At 34.6% G+C, this 18,228-nt stretch overlaps 1 protein-coding gene across 1 annotated transcript; it reads left to right on the forward strand.

Moving 5' to 3' along the window:
• Positions 1–5,178: 5,178 nt before the first annotated feature.
• Positions 5,179–8,247, forward strand: LOC145737089 (ninjurin-A-like). Its single transcript, XM_081991686.1, has 3 exons — positions 5,179–5,267; positions 5,450–5,593; positions 7,924–8,247. Exons 1-3 carry the CDS (start codon positions 5,246–5,248, stop codon positions 8,211–8,213), a joined length of 456 nt encoding a protein of 151 aa, XP_081847812.1. The 5' UTR covers positions 5,179–5,245; the 3' UTR covers positions 8,214–8,247.
• Positions 8,248–18,228: the final 9,981 nt, after the last annotated feature.

An 18,228-nucleotide genomic window follows, 5' to 3' on the forward strand; every position in this document is an offset into this window, starting at 1 on the left:
GAGCCAAAATTGCTAATTTGAGCAAAATTTTCGTGCACTTATCCAGAAAATCGTGAATAACTCGCTTATTTGAACCATCCTGTATATACGAGCCATATAACAAAAGAAAGCTAATGAATGGTGCTCTCACGTGACGTTGAGCGAACACGGCTAAGTTTCTCGTTTCGGCCGCTAGAGGGCGTCAAAGTTAACCTTGCTTTTTTATAGTTTTTGCTCAATATCTCAGGAACGCTTCAAGTTAGACGTCTAAAATTTTTACCACAAACGTACATTGAGAGAATGCAACTTTTACCTTCAATGCTCTTTTTTGGTACCACGCACCGTTTGTTCTTGAAGAATTAAAAACCAAAATTGTCAAAAAATTTAAAGGGACTACCTTTGAATATATTTAAAAAAATAACAAAATTTTGAATTTTTAAAATAAACTTCCACTGCTTAAATTCCTTCAGGTTAATAATACAAAAATGACATAAAGTGTCATTTGTAAAAATGTCATTTTTTAAGGGTGTCACACACTGAAAACCGTCAAAATTGACATAATTTCCAGGTCATTCCCAAAAACCGTGACAGTTGGAGCAAAATGGATGTCAGGGTGATACAGGGTCTCTCAGATTAGCGGCTGAGTACAGGGTGTCTCAAAAAAGTGAAAAACAATTTTTAATTTCCGGGAAATATCTCAAAAACTGTGTAAAAAGCAAACATGGTCAAAATTGTCAAAAAGCTTGACTTTGACGCCCTCTAGCGGTCAAACTATCACATCAATGACCTTTTTTGAATACACCGCTGAAAAGCTCTTGGTCTGGACTATATTTTACCTTCAGTGACCTTTTGTCGTAACTGTTCAAATAACTGAATTATTTTAGGTTAAAGCGAAAGTGGTTAAATCACTTTGAAGGTTTGTGAAGCTTGATTTGACGCCCTCTAGCGGCCAAACTGTGCAAGCGATTAACTTGAATGAGCATATTTTTGGAAAGCTTACAACCTGAGGTATCTTTTAACTTCAATCACTTTTGGTCGTCAACTGTCAAATAAGCAAGTTATAGAAAATTGGCAAAGTGCACGAAAATTTTGCTTTAAAAATTTAATAATTAAAAAAATATTTTTTTTTATAAATTTTGATTAATTTAATTTTTAAAATACTGTTTTTTATTATTATTGAACACTATTTTCAATAAAAAATATCCAGAACTTTACGTAGAAATCATAATTGCAACAAAAAACACTATGTACATACATACACTATAATTGAGCTGGCTAAGTGCCTAGAAATTTGGAAAGAAGACTGTCTGATTGATATTAAAGCCAAACAGGTTTTAAAGAAGAATTACGTTTTATTAAGGTCAGAAAAGTAGAGAAGACTGTCAACTAAATGCTCAGAAATGACTTCTTCTTGCAAAATTCTCGAGAAATGAAAGTTGTAGAGAATTTAATTTTTTACCAAACCACAAGAATGTTATTTTTCCCTTAAGGGCCTTCGAATTTGCACTAAAAAGTTTAGAGTAAGATAAAGTGTCTTAATGTTGGAATAAAAGTTGTAAATAATTGATATTAAAGCCCCACTTATTTTTAGGAACAAATACATTTCATGTAGTGTGTTATATCAAAAAGAATTGGCTAATTGCCCAAAAATTGGTAGTGACGACTGATTGATTGTGCTAACGCCAAACTTTATCAGAGTCAGCAAAGAAGAGAGTGGAAAAATGCGTTGATCAAGCTGATCTCGTTTACATGAGACACTTAATGGCAAAAAGGTCCTCGGTACGCTTCTGATTCAAATCAAAACGTTGTAGGGGGTGTTAAATAAATAACTAAATCCGACCCTTACGCGAGGATTAAATTTTTAAACTTTCCTAGTCCCGGTTAATCCAGTTTCAGGCCCGAGCGAGCAGAATTTGACACCGTTTTCGTCATTTCCGAGCCCTTTTAACGTTATAGGCACATGGGAACGGACAATCCGGTTTTATGTTGTGTTCCCAGCCCTTTGCCCGGATTACTACACGGCCCTTTACATATTTTCCTTCGTCGAAAGTGAGAAAGTCCCTAAAGAACTAGGAAATTCTAATGAAAGCTTTGTCTTTTCTAATATGTTAGAGTGAGTTCAGGACTTTACGTCTTTCGGAAAGAACTTTTACATTACTATAGATTTGTACTTTTTGCGAGGAAAATGTATGAATTTAATAAAAAGTGAGTCAAACTGTCTGAATCGAAATAAACAAAATTTGACCGGTGCCTTTGAGCTAAAAAAGGGCAAAACGTCAAAAGCAATCTAATAAAGCGTAACATTTCAGTGCCCTTTCGGTCATTCCCTTTGGCAAAACGCACACAGGACTGAAATCATCAATTAGGTCGGTTAAAAGGGCCTTCTGTTGATACTACTTTCGTATTTTCGGAATCGGAAAATTACCCAATTAATAAGTCCCCAACTTTACCGAGCCCTTTGAAGTCGCTTTCATTTTAACTGGGAAATTTCTGGGAAAAGTGAGGTTATTGGTACTTCGTTTAATTCTGGAAAAAGAACAACACGGCCGCGTTATAGTCACTGTTGCCAGGTCTTTTCCAAAAATGTGCTTAAAACAGTAATTTTCTTACCCCAAGTGGGTTTTACCAGCGATTTTGTCCCTGACTGTCCTTTCAAACAGTGTTTCTGGCAGTTCAAACTTTGACACCGCTTTTATCCATGACTGTACCAAATTTTGACTGTTTTTTCAGGTTATTGGATAGGAAATTTAATGATGATTCCAAAAATGTGCTTAAAACAGTCAAATTCTTACTCCAAGTAGGTTTTATCAGCAATTTTGTCCTTGACTGTGTTTCAAACTGTGTTTCTAGCATTTCGAACTTTGACACCGCTTTTCTCCATGACTGTACCAAATTTTGACTGTTTTTTCAGGTTATTGGATAGGAAATTTAATGAGGATTTCAAAAATGTGCGTAACACAGTCAAATTCTTACTCGAAGTGGGTTTTACCAGCGATTTTGTCCTTGACTGTCCTTTCAAACTGTATTTCTAGCATTTGAAATTTTGACACCGCTTTTCTCCATGACTGTACCGAATTTTGACTGTTTTTTTAGGTTATTGGATAGGAAATTTAATGAGGATTTCAAAAATGTGCGTAACACAGTCAAATTCTTACTCGAAGTGGGTTTTACCAGCGATTTTGTCCTTGACTGTCCTTTCAAACTGTATTTCTAGCATTTGAAATTTTGACACCGCTTTTCTCCATGACTGTACCGAATTTTGACTGTTTTTTTAGGTTATTGGATAGGAAATTTAATGAGGATTTCAAAAATGTGCGTAAAACAGTCAAATTCTTACTACAAGTGGGTTTTAGCAGCAATTTTGTCGCTGACTGTCCTTTCAAACTGTGTTTTTAGCATTTCGAACTTTGACACCGCTTTTCTCCATGACTGTACCAAATTTTGACTGTTTTTTCAGGTTATTGGATAGGAAATTTAATGAGGATTTCAAAAATGTGCGTAACACAGTCAAATTCTTACTCGAAGTGGGTTTTACCAGCGATTTTGTCCTTGACTGTCCTTTCAAACTGTATTTCTAGCATTTCAAATTTTGACACCGCTTTTAGCCATGAATGTACCAAATTTTGACTGTTTTTTCAGGTTACTGGATAGGAAATTTAATGAGGGTTTCAAAAATGTGCTTAAAACAGTCAAATTCTTACTACAAGTGGGTTTTACCAGCGATTTTAATCTTGATTGTCCTTTCAAACTGTATTTTTAGCTTTTCAAATTTTGACACCGCTTTTCTCCATGACTGTACCAAATTTTGACTGTTTTTTCAGGTTACTGGATAGGAAATTTAATGAGGATTTCAAAAATGTGCTTAAAAGAGTCAAATTCTTACTCTAAGTAGGTTTTATCAGCAATTTTGTCCTTGACTGTCCTTTCAAACTGTATTTCTAGCATTTCGAACTTTGACACCGCTTTTCTTCATGACTGTACCAAATTTTGACTGTTTTTTCAGGTTTTTGGATAGGAAATTTAATGAGGATTTCAAAAATGTGCTTAAATCTGTTATTTTCTTACTCCAAGTGGGTTTTACCAGCGATTTTGTCCTTGACTGTCCTTTCAAACTGTATTTCTAGCATTTCGAACTTTGACACCGTTTTTCTCCATGTCTGTACCAAATTTGGACTGTTTTTTCAGGTTTTTGGATAGGAAATTTAATGAGGATTTCAAAAATGTGCTTAAATCTGTTATTTTCTTACTCCAAGTGGGTCACGTGACTGCCTAGCTAAATTAGCCTCTAACTTCCTCTCTAACCTAATTTAACCTAACCTAACCACGTGATATTTGTCACTAATGTCAAAGCTTTTAAAATTTGCCTAAAATCTGCAAGAATTCAAGTTTAACAGAATTTAGTTTACAGTTTTCGAAAGCAAGACGTGTTTCTGTGATTTATGACAGTTATTTTGAGAATTTTCATGTGACTGTCATAGCTCAATAATGTTATAGACCCACGTGACAACTGTCTATCAGTCTAGCATCGTCTGTCATCTATCATTAATGTCAAAATTGTCAAAACCTGACTAAAACTTGCGAGAATTACAGTTTAACGCAGTTTACGAAACAAGACGTGTTTCTGAGAATTATGACAGTTATTTTGACAATTGTCACGTTATCGTCTAGCTAAATAGTGTTCGAAAACCACGTGACAACTGTCACTAACGTCAAATTTGTTTTGTTTATATTTTTTTTTATCTTCCGGTATCTATCACTTTTTGACCGATTATTAGCCATTTTGACTTGGCAACACCGGTTATAGTTAGCAGTCATCTAATTATGGTTAAAATGATGAGCTTTCTGAACTTTCCTCCGAGTCCTTTGTAATGCGTTTTAAATTAGTTTGGCCTACACACGGTAGGTGTCATTAGTTTACGTGTGTACTACCCTAAAACGAAAATTGCATTACGCTTTGTTTCTATGTTGCATTTAGTAGCGACGTTTCAAATGTATTTTCCACCTTTACAAAGGATATTCTAGACTAAAAAGAAAATTAAAAAATTATTAAAATCAGAAGTAAAATCCCAGTCATTTCAACTTGGACAAAAATAACAAATATATCAATCACGACGGTGAAAACAAAGTGATTGAAAACCAAAAATGTGTCATAACCACAAAAGATAACCAGACAAAAACACATCGGTTTTACAGATCTATTTTCACCATTGTCGTGTTGTTTCTTAGTGAGAATTGTCCTCCAGGTGGTGTTCCTTAACGAGTTTAAATGGAGCCTGAAGAAATCCCTGGTAGGTACGCCACTGGCAAAACAGAAATCAAAAACCCTGCAAAGCTTCCAGTTTCTTTATTACTTTCCTTTGTCCAGGTGAAAACTTGCAATTACCCCCCTGCAAATCTTTTGTCCTCTTTCAAAGCTATTTCCTAAGAAACTTTTTAATAAGTTGGCTTCATTAAATTGTTTTTTGTTCAGACGTAGATTCGTTGGATGGCCATAAAAAGCTTGCGGATGACGAGGAAGTGCTTAATATGACGCTGGAGTCTGATGATGGCGATTCGGGTGAAACCCCTCGATTGTCGTTGTATGGAATAGTTGGAAAAAAAACTGCATTACAAGGTGCGGGTGAAACTAGAAACCAAGACAACCAAACCAAAGAAAGTATAAAATAATCTCCGATTCGACAATTTTGGCAAAGAGAGTCGAAAATTATCAATTCCTTCTCGTCGACGTCTTCCTTGAATTTTAATCCCCCTTTCCACCCTTATTTTACGTCTTAATGAACCGAATTTCCCTTCAATTAATTGCGAACTAGACGGCGTTTTCCGACTTTTACCTAGCACGTACAAAACGAAGTTAAAAAACTCAAAAATTCAATATTACTTCTAAGGAAGTTTGTCCAAAGTCATCTTAAGAGCAGCAAGAAAAGTGTTAATCAGAAACGTATAACCTGATGTCAAAATTGACATATGTAAAATTTCTGACACATGTTTTGATTCACCCTGTATTTTATAGTTTAGAGTTCAAATCTAGCTGTTATAACTAATATTTCAATTGATATTTGCTTTAAATTTTTACAAAAAAAAAACAGTCAATAAATTATCTTTCAACAGATCGAATAAAATACAGGGCGTTTCATTTAAAATAATCAAAAATATGTGTCAAACATTTTTCAAGTAAATTTGACGCCACCCTCTTAATTCCATTGTTTTTGATTTTAGCAAGAAATTCAAAAATACAAATCTTGTTTGAGTAACAAACTATACTTGTCAATAAAATAATTACTTATGCAACAAGTGCAAAAAGTACATCTATTTTGCACACAAGTGAAACTTAAAAGTGCATTATTATACTCCTAAAGTAAAAAAAAAGACGGTAAGAAGCTTCCTGTCTTTAATAAATGACTTTCAAGCTTCAATTTGACCACTTTTACCCATTCAAATGCTTATAGTATTGATATAACCACCCAGAATCTTTAGGAAGCCTTCCTGACATCACTTGGGACCATTTAAACACAGAAAAAAGCTTTCTGGTATTAATTTGGCAGCCCAAAAACAGTAAGAGGCTTCCTGTCTTTAATAAAAGGCTTTCTAGCTTTTATTTGACCACTCTTAACCATTAAAAGAAGCATTTAAAATATTTATGAAGGCTTCCAGACTGCAGTTTTGACTATTCAAACACAGAAAGAAGCCTTCCGGTATTGGTTTGACCGCTAAAAGACGGTAAGAAGCTTCCTGTCTTTAATAAAAGACTTTCAAGCTTCAATTTGCCAACTTTTACCCATTCAAATGTTTGCAGTATTGATATAACCACCCAGAATCTTTAGGAAGGCTTCCAGACATCACTTTGGACTATTTAAATACAGAAATAAGCCTTTCGGTATTAACTTGGCTGCTGGAAGACAGTAAGCAGCCTCCTGTCTTCAATACAAGGGTTTTTAGCTTCAATTTGACAATTTCAACTCATTAAAATGCTTATAGTATTGATATAACCACCCAGAATCTTTAGGAAGGCTTCCAGACAGCACTTTTGACTATTCAAAGACAGAAAAGAAGCCTTCTGTTATTAATTTGGCTGCTGGAAGACATTAAGCAGCTTCCTGTCTTCAATACATGCGTTTTTAACTTCAATTTGACAATTTCAACTCATTAAACTCATCAACTCAGATTAACTTGGCTGCTCAAAGACAGTAAGCAGCTTCCTGTCTTCAATACAATGGTTTTTAGCTTCAATTTGACAGAGAGAAGCCTTCTGGTATTAATTTGGATGCTGGACGACAGTAAGCATCTTCCTGTCTTCAATACAAGGGTTTTTAGCTTCAATTTGACAATTTCAACTCATTAAAATGCTTATAGTATTGATATGACCACCCAGAATCTTTAGGAAGGCTTCCAGACAGCACTTTTGACTATTCAGAAGCCTTCTGGTATTAATTTGGATGCTGGAAGACAGTAAGCAAGTTTCTGTCTTCGATAAAAGGCTTCCTGGCTTACATTTGATAATTTCTGCGAATTAAATCCTAACAGTATTGACATGTTCACTCAGAGTGTTTAAGAAGGTTTCTAGGCAGCATTTCTGATTATTCAAAGACAGAAAGAAGCTTTTCGGTATTAATTTGAATGATTGTCTTCGATAAAAGGCTTTCAAACTTTGACAATTTCTACTTGTCAAAATGCTTACAGTATTCATATGGTCAAGAGAGTCTTTAAGGAAGCTTCCAGAGAGCATTTTTTACTATTCATAGTGTTTTTAAATTTGACTACTGGAAGACAGTAAGAAACTTCCTATCTTTAATAAAAAGCTTTCGGCTGTAATGCTTACGGTATTGATATGACTACTCAGAGGCTTCCAAGTAACCGAAATACGAGATTTATATTTTACAATTTTTTGCTCAAATTCAAAAATATGTGAATTAACAGGGTGGCCAAAGTAACTGGAAACTTTTACAGGTTTAATGGATATCGCCCTAATAACAGCCAATGCCAACCAACTGAGATACCTGCTGGAATTCAACAGAAAAAGTGATACGTTCCACATCACCATTGGCCTTATCATCGTATCATTGACACTTCAGGTGCTTGTTGCAATGTTTCTGATTTTCAAAGGGCACTACTACATCAAGGGCAAATCGAAATGTTCCCGAGCCAAACTGATCAAAAATTGCGTAATTTTCTGCGTTTTTTTGATCTCCATCGTTAATATTTTCATTGCCAGTTTGACAACAATGGCGCATGATTAATTTGGGAATATATTATAGAGTTGGGCTGAGATTTAAAGGTTTTTTTTTGGACTCTTGCGCCAATTATGGTTTGAGGGCAAAAACCTTCCTAGAAACTACTTTTTCCCCGGCCCTTACTCCAAATTAATTTACTAACCGTCTGGAAGGCTTAATTCCCTTAAAGGGCTGCTTAATTAACAAAATTTCTCTGGGATTTTGTTTGTTTTTAATATCGAGCTTAATAAACAGTAAAGTAGATCACGCGTGATATTAATTAAATGGGCAACAAAGAGATGAAATAACCACAATTTCGCATTAGTATCAAAAGTCCATTGATGGATTTGGAATGCACCGCATCAAATTGTATTCCAGTGATTTATGGTGTGCGGTTTCGGATAAAGGGCTAAATATTGCGGATAGGGCGGTAAAGCTTCACTTTCCGCACACTAATATAAACGAACGAGCCAGTTTAAACTTTAGCACGCTTTCCTTCCCTTCTCAGCCCTTAAAGGGCCTTAAATTGTTCGGAACGAGGAAAGCTCTTCCGACTGTAACGTTTCATTTGAATTATTAACAAAATTTTATAATGAACGCATTTAAGATAAAAGATTCGAACAGATGTTACCGAGCTGTGGCTTTTCAAAGTTTCCGTTTAAATTGTTTTCCATCTTCCTCCTCTCTTTAGATTCGAATCGTATAGTATACAGAGTGTTTGAGTAAAACAATCTTAAAACCTTCTTCTACTTAAAAACATTAACGGGAAATTTAAGGGCTTTAGCAAACATCACTTTCTATCAAATATGCATGAAGTTCCGAAAGTACTTAAGCCCTCCATTATGTTTAGCACAAAGGGCTCTTAAAAGAATCTAAATAATAATAAGACCGTAAAAGTGTACCGATAAACTTGTATACGTCAATGGAAACCTCATTTTATTGGCTATCTATTGACATATAAAAGTCTATATATACATTTTTTTTACTGGTTAAGGAAAAATTGAAAAAAAACACGGTCACGTGACCTACAAGGTTTACCACCCTGACCATGTAATGGTTTGAAATTTTTTGTAAATGACAATTTTCGTAAGGGTCAAATTTGCCTGAAACATTGCAACTCTCCTAATGGGTTTTGCGTTAACTTGACCACTTAGTGCAAGCGAAAATCGTTCTTAACGATTTTTCTTTGTACAATTCGGCTACAAACCTGGATATGACAATCACTGTACTATTTGTGTCAAATATCAGGGCCGTGCCAGATTGATTTTTTTTAAATTTCCTTAAAGTGGTAACAGTCAAGAAAAACATTCAGTCTACTTTGAAGCCCCCTGGCGGCCAAACAAAGCAACCTATCAACACAAGTGGTCATATTTTTGAAATGCCCATTTTATCGCCTATCCATTGACATATAAAAGTTTAAACAAAGTATTGCAGATTAGTGTGTTATTTACGGTTTTGTGACAGGGTGTACCAGCAACACTTTTTGACTGGTTAATGGCTAATTTAACTCTGAAAAATTAGGAAAAACACGGTCACGTGACCTACAAGGTTTACCACAAGAATATCACAATGTAATGGTTGGAAACTTCTTGCAAATGATATTTTTCGTAAGGGTCAAATTTGCCTGAAACATTGCAACTCTCTTAAGGGGTTTTGCGTTAACTTGACCACTTAGTGCAAGCGAAAATCGTTCTTAACGATTTGTCTTTGTACAATTTGGCTACGGACCTGGATTTGACAATCACTGTACTAATTTATACCAAATATCAGGGCCGTACCTGATTGACTTTTTTTTAAATTTCCTTAAAGTGGTAACTGAGTGGTAAGACAAGAAAAACAATCAGTCAACTTTGGAGCCCCCTGGCGGCCAAACGAAGCAACCTATCAACGCAAGCTGTCATATTTTTGAAATGCCCATTTTATCGCCTATCCATTGACATATAAACGTTTATATAAAGTGTTGCAAATAAGCGCGTTATTTACGGTTTTGTGACAGGGTGCACCAGAAACACTTTTTGACTGGTTAATGGCTAATTTAACTCTGAAAAATTAGGAAAAACACGGTCACGTGACCTACAAGGTTTACCACAAGGGTACCACCCTGACCATGTAATGGTTTGAAATATTTTATAAATGACAATTTTCGTAAGGGTCAAATTTGCCTGAAACATTACAACTCTCTTAATGGGTTTTGCGTTAACTTGACCACTTAACGCAAGCGAAAATCGTTCTTAACGATTTCTCTTTGTAGAATTTGGCTACGGACCTGGATTTGACAATCACTGTACTAATTTATACCAAATATCAGGGCCGTGCCTGATTGATTTTTTTTTAAATTTCCTTAAAGTGGTAACAGTCAAGAAAAACATTCAGTCAAATTTGAAGCCACCTGGCGGCCAAACAAAGCAACCTATCAACACAAGTGGTCATATTTTTGAAATGCCCATTTTATCGCCTATCCATTGACATATAAAAGTTTATATAAAGTATTGCAGATTAGGATGTTATTCACGGTTTTGCGACAGGGTGCACCAGAAACACTTTTTGACTGGTTAATGGTTAATTTAACCCTAAAAAATTAAAATTAACACGATCACGTGACCTACAAGGTTTTCCACGTTATAATAGTTGGAAATTTCATGAAAAAGTGTCTGAAAATAGTAATTTTCGTAAGGGTGAAATTTGCCTGAAACATTTAAACTCTTCTAATGGGTTTTGCGTTAACCTGGCCACTTTGTGCAAGCGAAAATCGTTCTTAATGATTTCTGTTTGTTTAATTATGTTACGGACCTGGATTGTGCTAGGTTTGTGTTAAAAATCAGGGCCGTACCTGCCCGATTTTTTCAAAGCAACTAGAGTGGCAACAGTCAAGGAAAACATTCAGTAATGTTGACACAATTTTGTTGCACTTGCTGATAATTCGTTTATTTGAAACATTCAGTATAGACATATCAGAAGACCGTAGATAGCTAATAAATGGGGCTATCACGTGACGTTGAGCGGGCGTGGCCAAGTTGTCGCGTTTGGGCGCTAGAGGGCGTCAAAGGTAATCGTCTCATTTCGTAAATATCTCGAAAAGTGTTCAACTTACAAACTTGAAATTTTTATACCATTTTTGAAAAAAACGCACTCTTTGGCTGAAAAAATCGTTAAATTAAATGTTTTAAGCTAAAAGGGGGGTGTGAGAAGGGGTTTCAAGGAGGATGCGGGGGGGATAAATTGTGATAACGAAACTGGGACTGCGTCGAAATTCCAGAACAATAACGAACTGCAGCCCGTCAGGCTTTCAGGAACTTATATCGCAGGAAACGGGGAAGCCATTTGCAAACCAAATAATTGTCATGGATGTTCTCGACTTAAGTGGGAATTGTTTCTAGCTTTGATTAAGTTTGCGTTTATGGGAAGGGCTCCCAGTGGCCCTTTATGACGTCCGTTCTAGATTGCCACTTAAAAATAGACCCAAAAACGGCACAAGTCAAAGAAAATTACATAACCGACACTTGAATTGAACTAAAGCCGGTTTTACACCAAAACTTCTCAATCAAAGTCATCAATTCATTTACCAAGAAATACAGTTTTAAAACATTCTAAAAATTGTTTAGTAACAAATGTAGTAGGATGTCATTTCGGTCCATTTTTGTTTCAAACTATTTCAGTTCTTATGGCAAAACTCATTAAGATAGTGGCTTATTGCAAGCAAATTTGAACAATATTGTTTTTGCTGTAATTAAAAAATAAATTCGTCATAAAATTTTGCTTTACACTAATAAAATACGATCATTATAACTAGCCAAATTTAGCCGGGAGAAACTACGTCACTTTACTCACTTTAATAGAGCAATATCTCATGAACGGGAAGAGATCCAGAGATTCGGCCGCAAATCCAGACGGGACGTGCGTAATGAAATTATTACGTTCATTAATTCCAGAAACGGACGTCTTCCATTTTGACTATTACGATTACTCGACAAGTAAAGCTACGTTAGATGTTTCAAAAAGGGTACGCGTAATTACGTGACCCTTTTCCAGTATTATTAAAGGGAATCGATTACGCAGGCACAAAGCCCAAGAAAATTATCCTTCCCCTCCAGGGTTATGGTGGTTTGGGAGAACTAGAATTAAGCAAAGTTCCAATGCAAACTGGATCTAGATAAAAGCATTTCCAGGAAGGTTAGATTATCTTTATAGGTTTTGTTTGTTGAAAGAAATTGTGTGTAGAATATTGTGGGAAATTTTCATAAATCTCCCTCACTAATTTTGGAAGTTACAGAGCGTTTTAAATGTCTAAAGCACCTAAAGTTTATAGTTTGAACTGAAATTTTGAAAATTCACCACAAATTCAGTTTTTATGTTAAAAACTTCATTTTGACAATCCCTGTGCTAATTTGTGTCAAATATAATGCCTGATCGACTTTTTTTTTAATTTCCTCAAAGTGGTAACAGTCCAGAAAAATATTCAGTCAACTTTGGAGCTCTCTGGCGGCCAAACAAAGCAACCTATTAACACAAGTGGTCATATTTTTAAAAAGCCCATTTTATCGGCTATCCATTGACATATAAAAGTTTACACAAAGTGTTGCAAATAAGCGTGTTATTTACGGTTTTGTGACAGGGTGCACCAGAAACACATTTTGACTGGTTAATGGCTAATTTAACTCTGAAAAATTAGGAAAAACACGGTCACGTGACCTACAAGGTTTACCACAAGGGTACCACCATGTAATAGTTTGAAATTTTTTATAAATGACAATTTTCGTAAGGGTCAAATTTGCCTGAAACATTGCAACTCTCTTAATGGGTTTTGCGTTAACTTGACCACTTAGTGCAAGCGAAAATAGTTCTTAACGATTTTTCTTTGTACAATTTGTCTACAGACCTGGATTTGACAATCACTGTACTAATTTATACCAAATATCAGGGCGGTGCTTGATTGACTTTTTTTTTAAATTTCCTTGAAGTGGTAACAGACAAGAAAAACATTCAATCAACTTTGAAGCCCCCTGGCGGCCAAACAAACCAACATATCAACACAAGCGGTCATATTTTTGAAAAGCCCATTTTCTCGCCTATCCATTGACATATAAAAGTTTAAACAAAGTGTTGCAAATAAGCGCGTTATTTACGGTTTTGTGACAGGGTGCACCAGAAACACTTTTTGACTTGTTTATGTCTAATTTAACCCTAAAAAAATTAAAAAAATACGATCACGTGACCTAGAAGGTTTACCACAAGAATATCACAATGTAATGGTTGGAAACTTCTTGCAAATGATAATTTTCGTAAGGGTCAAATTTGCCTGAAACATTACAACTCTCCTAATGGGTTTTGCGTTAACTTGACCACTTAGTGCAAGCGAAAATTGTTCTTAACGATTTCTCTTTGTACAATTTGGCTACGGACCTGGATTTGACAATCACTGTACTAATTTATGCCAAATATCAGGGACGTGCCTGATCGACTATTTTTTTAAGTGGTAACAGTCAAGAAAAACATTCAGTCAACTTTGAAGCCCCCTGGCGGCCAAACAAAGCAACCTATCAATACAAGTGGTCATATTTTTGAAAAGCCCATTTTATCGCCTATCCATTGACATATAAAAGTTTATATAAAGTATTGCAAATAAGCGTGTTATTTACGGTTTTGTGACAGGATGCACACAGAGCGTTAACCAAGTGACTGAAACTAAATTCAGTTTTTAAGTTTTTTTACACAATATAGTCCAATATAGAATATTGTGATAAGTAAGATGATTGTAATACATTTTAATACGGGATGGAAAATGAAATTTAATTAATCCTCCAGGTTGCTTGTCTCTTTCCAGACTAGTTTCAATGGAAATTAGTCAATTTGCTCCCGGACTTTTCGAGAAGGAAATCTTCCTCGAGTAGCGCTATCACTGGCAAATTTGCATTCTACAAGGGACTGAATTCAGTTCCATTAAAAATCCTCGACTTACTACCCATATCGAAGAAGAGAACATATTTATTCAGTGAAGGGTTTTCTTCCTCCCTTTTTTGCACTGCGGCAACTTTCGTCCAAGTTATATTCAAAGCCGACTTATACGGGAATAAAGCAAAGTTTTAAGAATGGTAAAACTTTTCCGGATAAGCTTAATATTTCGGGACGTGTCCCTCAAGGTTTTTGCCGACCCTTTTTACCCCGACAAAGGGGTAATTTGACTGTACATCCAACCTCATCAATGCACTTAGTTGGAAATTGTTGTCGAATTGGATTATTACTGTAATCAATTGAGTCCGGGGCTATTATCAGTCTTAATAGGGCTCCGATGATAATTCGGATAATTGACGTAGTAGCAGTCAGTTAGGGAACTATTTTAAACCAAGTTTAAGTGAATTGTTGGTCTCGTGACCGTTTTTGAACTTGAAAAAACCAACTTGAAGTTTTTTAATTACTTAAGTTGTAAAAGGTCACGTGATTTACTGTTTACTGGTATCATTTAAGCAAAAATTGACTTGATTTGCTCGTAATCAAACTCTCTAAAGATCACGTGATTGTTTTGTGAATTTTTTTAAGTGTCATTTCAGTCCTGTCCATTTGCCATTGTCAAGATGTCAGTCAACAACAAATTTGTCATGTTTTCACATGTGAAAATTTGATAATATGACAATTTTCATATTTTGCTAATTTCACCTGGAGAATTGGCTTAAAAACTTATTCAGCTAGAAATGCATTAGAATTTAACATTTTACACTTGAAAAATGGATAATTTGATCAAATTTACATTTCAAACCTGAAAATTAACTTGACAATATGACCGAATAAATAATTTTGATATTTTCTTATTTCGAGCTGAACAATTTACTTGAAAACTTGATCAACAAGGTATTTTTCATGTTATGGCAGTTGATCAAGAAAACCACTTAAATTAACCATTAACCATCTTGCAGTGATGTTGAGCAAAAAATTCTGTGTCTGAAAAATTACGTACAGGGTGACCAAAAATAGTTAATTACCATCATAGTTTTCATGCACACCCTGTATACTGGAAGCACAACCGGTCTTGCCAATTTACAGTGTTTGGTTAAGGAGTTGATTTGTAAGATTTTTGGTCTCTTGAAATTTCTTTTCAACTTTCACAGTTTTCGAGTTATTTAGGAAAAACTGGTTTCCTGCAACAAATCAAATTTAAAAAAGAAAATCGTCTGTAAAACCCACTTGGAGTGAACGAATCAGGTTTTTAAGCACTTTTTTGGAATCCTCATTCAATTTCCTATCTAATGACATCAAAAACCACTACAAAATCAGGTAAAGTCAGAGAGAAAAGTGGTGTCAAAATATAAACTGTCAGAAAGACAGCTGGAAAGGACAGTTAGGTACATAATCGACTGTAAAACCAATTTAGAGTGAAAAAATGACTGTTTTAAGCACATTTATGGAATCCTTATTAAATTTCCTATCTAATGACATCAAAAACCAGTACAAAACCAAGTAAAGTCAGGGAGAAAAATTCTGTCGAAGTATAAACTGTCAGAAAGACAGCTGGAAAGCACAGTTAGGTACAAAATCGACTGTAAAACCAATTTAGAGTGAAAAAATGACTATTTTAAGCACATTTTTGGAATCCTTATTAAATTTCCTATCCAAAAACCTGAAAAAACATTACAAATTTAGTACAGTCAGGTAGAAAAATGGTGTTAAAATTTGAACTACCAGAAACACAGTTTGAAAGAACAGTCAGAGATAAAATTGCTGATAAAACCCACTTGCACTAAGAAAATCACTGTTTTCAGCACATTTTTGAAATCCTTATTAAATTTCCTATCCAATAGCCTAATAAAACATTACAAAATTTGGTGCAATCAGGGAGAAAAACGGTGTCAAAGTTTAAACTGCCAAAAATAAAGTTTGAAAGGACAGTCAGAGATAAAATCGCCTTTAAAACCCACTTGAAGTAAGAAAATTACTGTTTTAAGCACATTTTTGGAATCCTTATTAAATTTCCTATCCAAAAACCTGAGAAAACATTACAAAATTAGTACAGTCAGGAAGAAAAATAATGTTAAAATTTGAACAGCCAGAAACACAGTTTGAAAGGACAGTCAAAGACAAAATTGCTGATAAAACCCACTTGCAGTAAGAAAATTTCTGTTTTAAGCACATTTTTGTATTCCTAGTTAAATTTCCTATCCAATAAACTTAAAAAACATTACAAATTTAGTACAGTCAGGTAGAAAAATGGTGTTAAAATTTGAACTGCCAGAAACACAATTTGAAAGTACAATCGGGCATAAAATCGCCTGTAAAACTTACTTTGAGTGAGAAAATGACAATTTTAAGCACATTTTTGGAATCCTTATTAAATTTTCTATCCAAAAACCTGAGAAAATATTACAAAATTAGTACAGTCAGGAAGAAAATTAATATTAAAATTTGAACTACCAGAAACACAGTTTGAAAGTACAATCGGCCATAAAATCGCCTGTAAAACTTACTTTGAGTGAGAAAATGACAATTTTAAGCATATTTTTGAAATCTTCATTAAATTTCCTATTTAATAAACTAAATAAACACTACAAAAATTGGTACAGTCAGGGAGAAAAGCGGTGTCAAAGTTCAAACTGCCAAAATCAGAGTATTTTTAATTTACCAGTAATTTTCCTGGTTTAGTAAAATATTTACTTTCAGTTAATTAATAATCATAATAAAATTTACCATCAGACATGATCAATTTCATCCTGAACAAATTAGGACTCTTAAGCAAAACACCATCAAATGGACATTAAGTGTCCTAACCTGTTTAACTTAGTCTGATCGATGGAAACAAAATTTACGAGCTAAAACCAAACCGCACACATATTTAGAAGCGAACGCGTAATTTTTGAATTTGATTCCGACCAAAAACCAGGAAGTCGAAACGTGCAGGACGTGCCCTGGGGTTCCAATGAGCCCTTTTAAAGCGGAAATTTGCAGTTTAACGCGAACTGGAAAAATCGACTCGTTAATTGCCCGTTTTGCTGCTTTTGTCACAGTTTTTTGGGAGAAAACTCAATTTAACAACCTCCCAGTAAACTTACAAAACTGATTAGGCCTCTTAAGAGTCTTTCCTTAACTTTACTAGACAAAAGTGTGATGGGTCAGTTTGAAATTTCCTTAAAGGACAGTCAGGAACAAAATCGTCAGAACTTACATTCTAAAACCACTCTTCTAGGACGTTTAGAATGTGAGTTATAATTTTACAGTTTAAAACATAAATTAAACTGACCAAAGTCAGGGAGAAAAGTAGTGTCAAAATATAAACTGTCAGAAAGACAGCTGGAAAGGACAGTTAGGTACAAAATCGCCTGTTAAAACCATTTAGAATGAAAAAATGACAGTTTTAAGCACATTTTTGGAATCCCTATTAAATTTCCTATCCAATAATAAAACATTACAAAATTTGGTGCAATCAGGGAGAAAAACGGTGTCAAAGTTTAAACTGCCAAAAATACAGTTTGAAAGGACAGTCAAAGATAAAATCGCCTTTAAAACCCACTTGAAGTAAGAAAATTACTGTTTTAAGCACATTTTTGAAATCCTCATTAAATTTCCTATCTAATGACATCAAAAACCAGTAGAAAATCAAGTAAAGTCAGGGAGAAAAGTTCTGTCGAAGTATAAACTGTCAGAAACACAGCTGGAAAGGACAGTTAGGTACAAAATCAACTGTAAAACACATTTAGAGTGAAAAAATGACTGTTTTAAGCACATTTTTGGAATCATTATTAAATTTCCTATCTAATAACCTGAAAAAAATATTACAAATTTAGTACTGTCAGGTAGAAAAATGGTGTTAAAATTTGAACTACCAGAAACACAGTTTGAAAGGACAGTCAAAGACAAAATTGCTGATAAAACCCACTTGCAGTAAGAAAATTACTATTTTTAGCACATTTTTGGAATCTTTATTAAATTTCCTATCCAAAAGCCTAATAAAACACTATAAAATTTGGTGCAATCAGAGAGAAAAACGGTGTCAAAGTATAAACTGCCAAAAATACAGTTTGAAAGGACAGTCAGAGATAAAATCGCCTTCAAAACCCAC

Source organism: Ips typographus, linkage group LG13, assembly GCF_016097725.1.
Source record: "Ips typographus isolate SLU linkage group LG13, UJ_Ityp_2.0, whole genome shotgun sequence".
Taxonomy (NCBI): Eukaryota; Metazoa; Arthropoda; class Insecta; order Coleoptera; family Curculionidae; genus Ips; species Ips typographus.

Excerpts from the sequence above, each read along its gene's own strand:
- LOC145737089 (XM_081991686.1), top strand. The coding sequence starts at position 5,246 with ATGGAGCCTGAAGAAATCCCTG. Across the intron at positions 5,268-5,449 it reads GGAGCCTGAAGAAATCCCTG|ACGTAGATTCGTTGGATGGC; the intron begins GTAGGTACGCCA and ends TTTTTTGTTCAG. Across the intron at positions 5,594-7,923 it reads AAAAAAAACTGCATTACAAG|GTTTAATGGATATCGCCCTA; the intron begins GTGCGGGTGAAA and ends AAACTTTTACAG.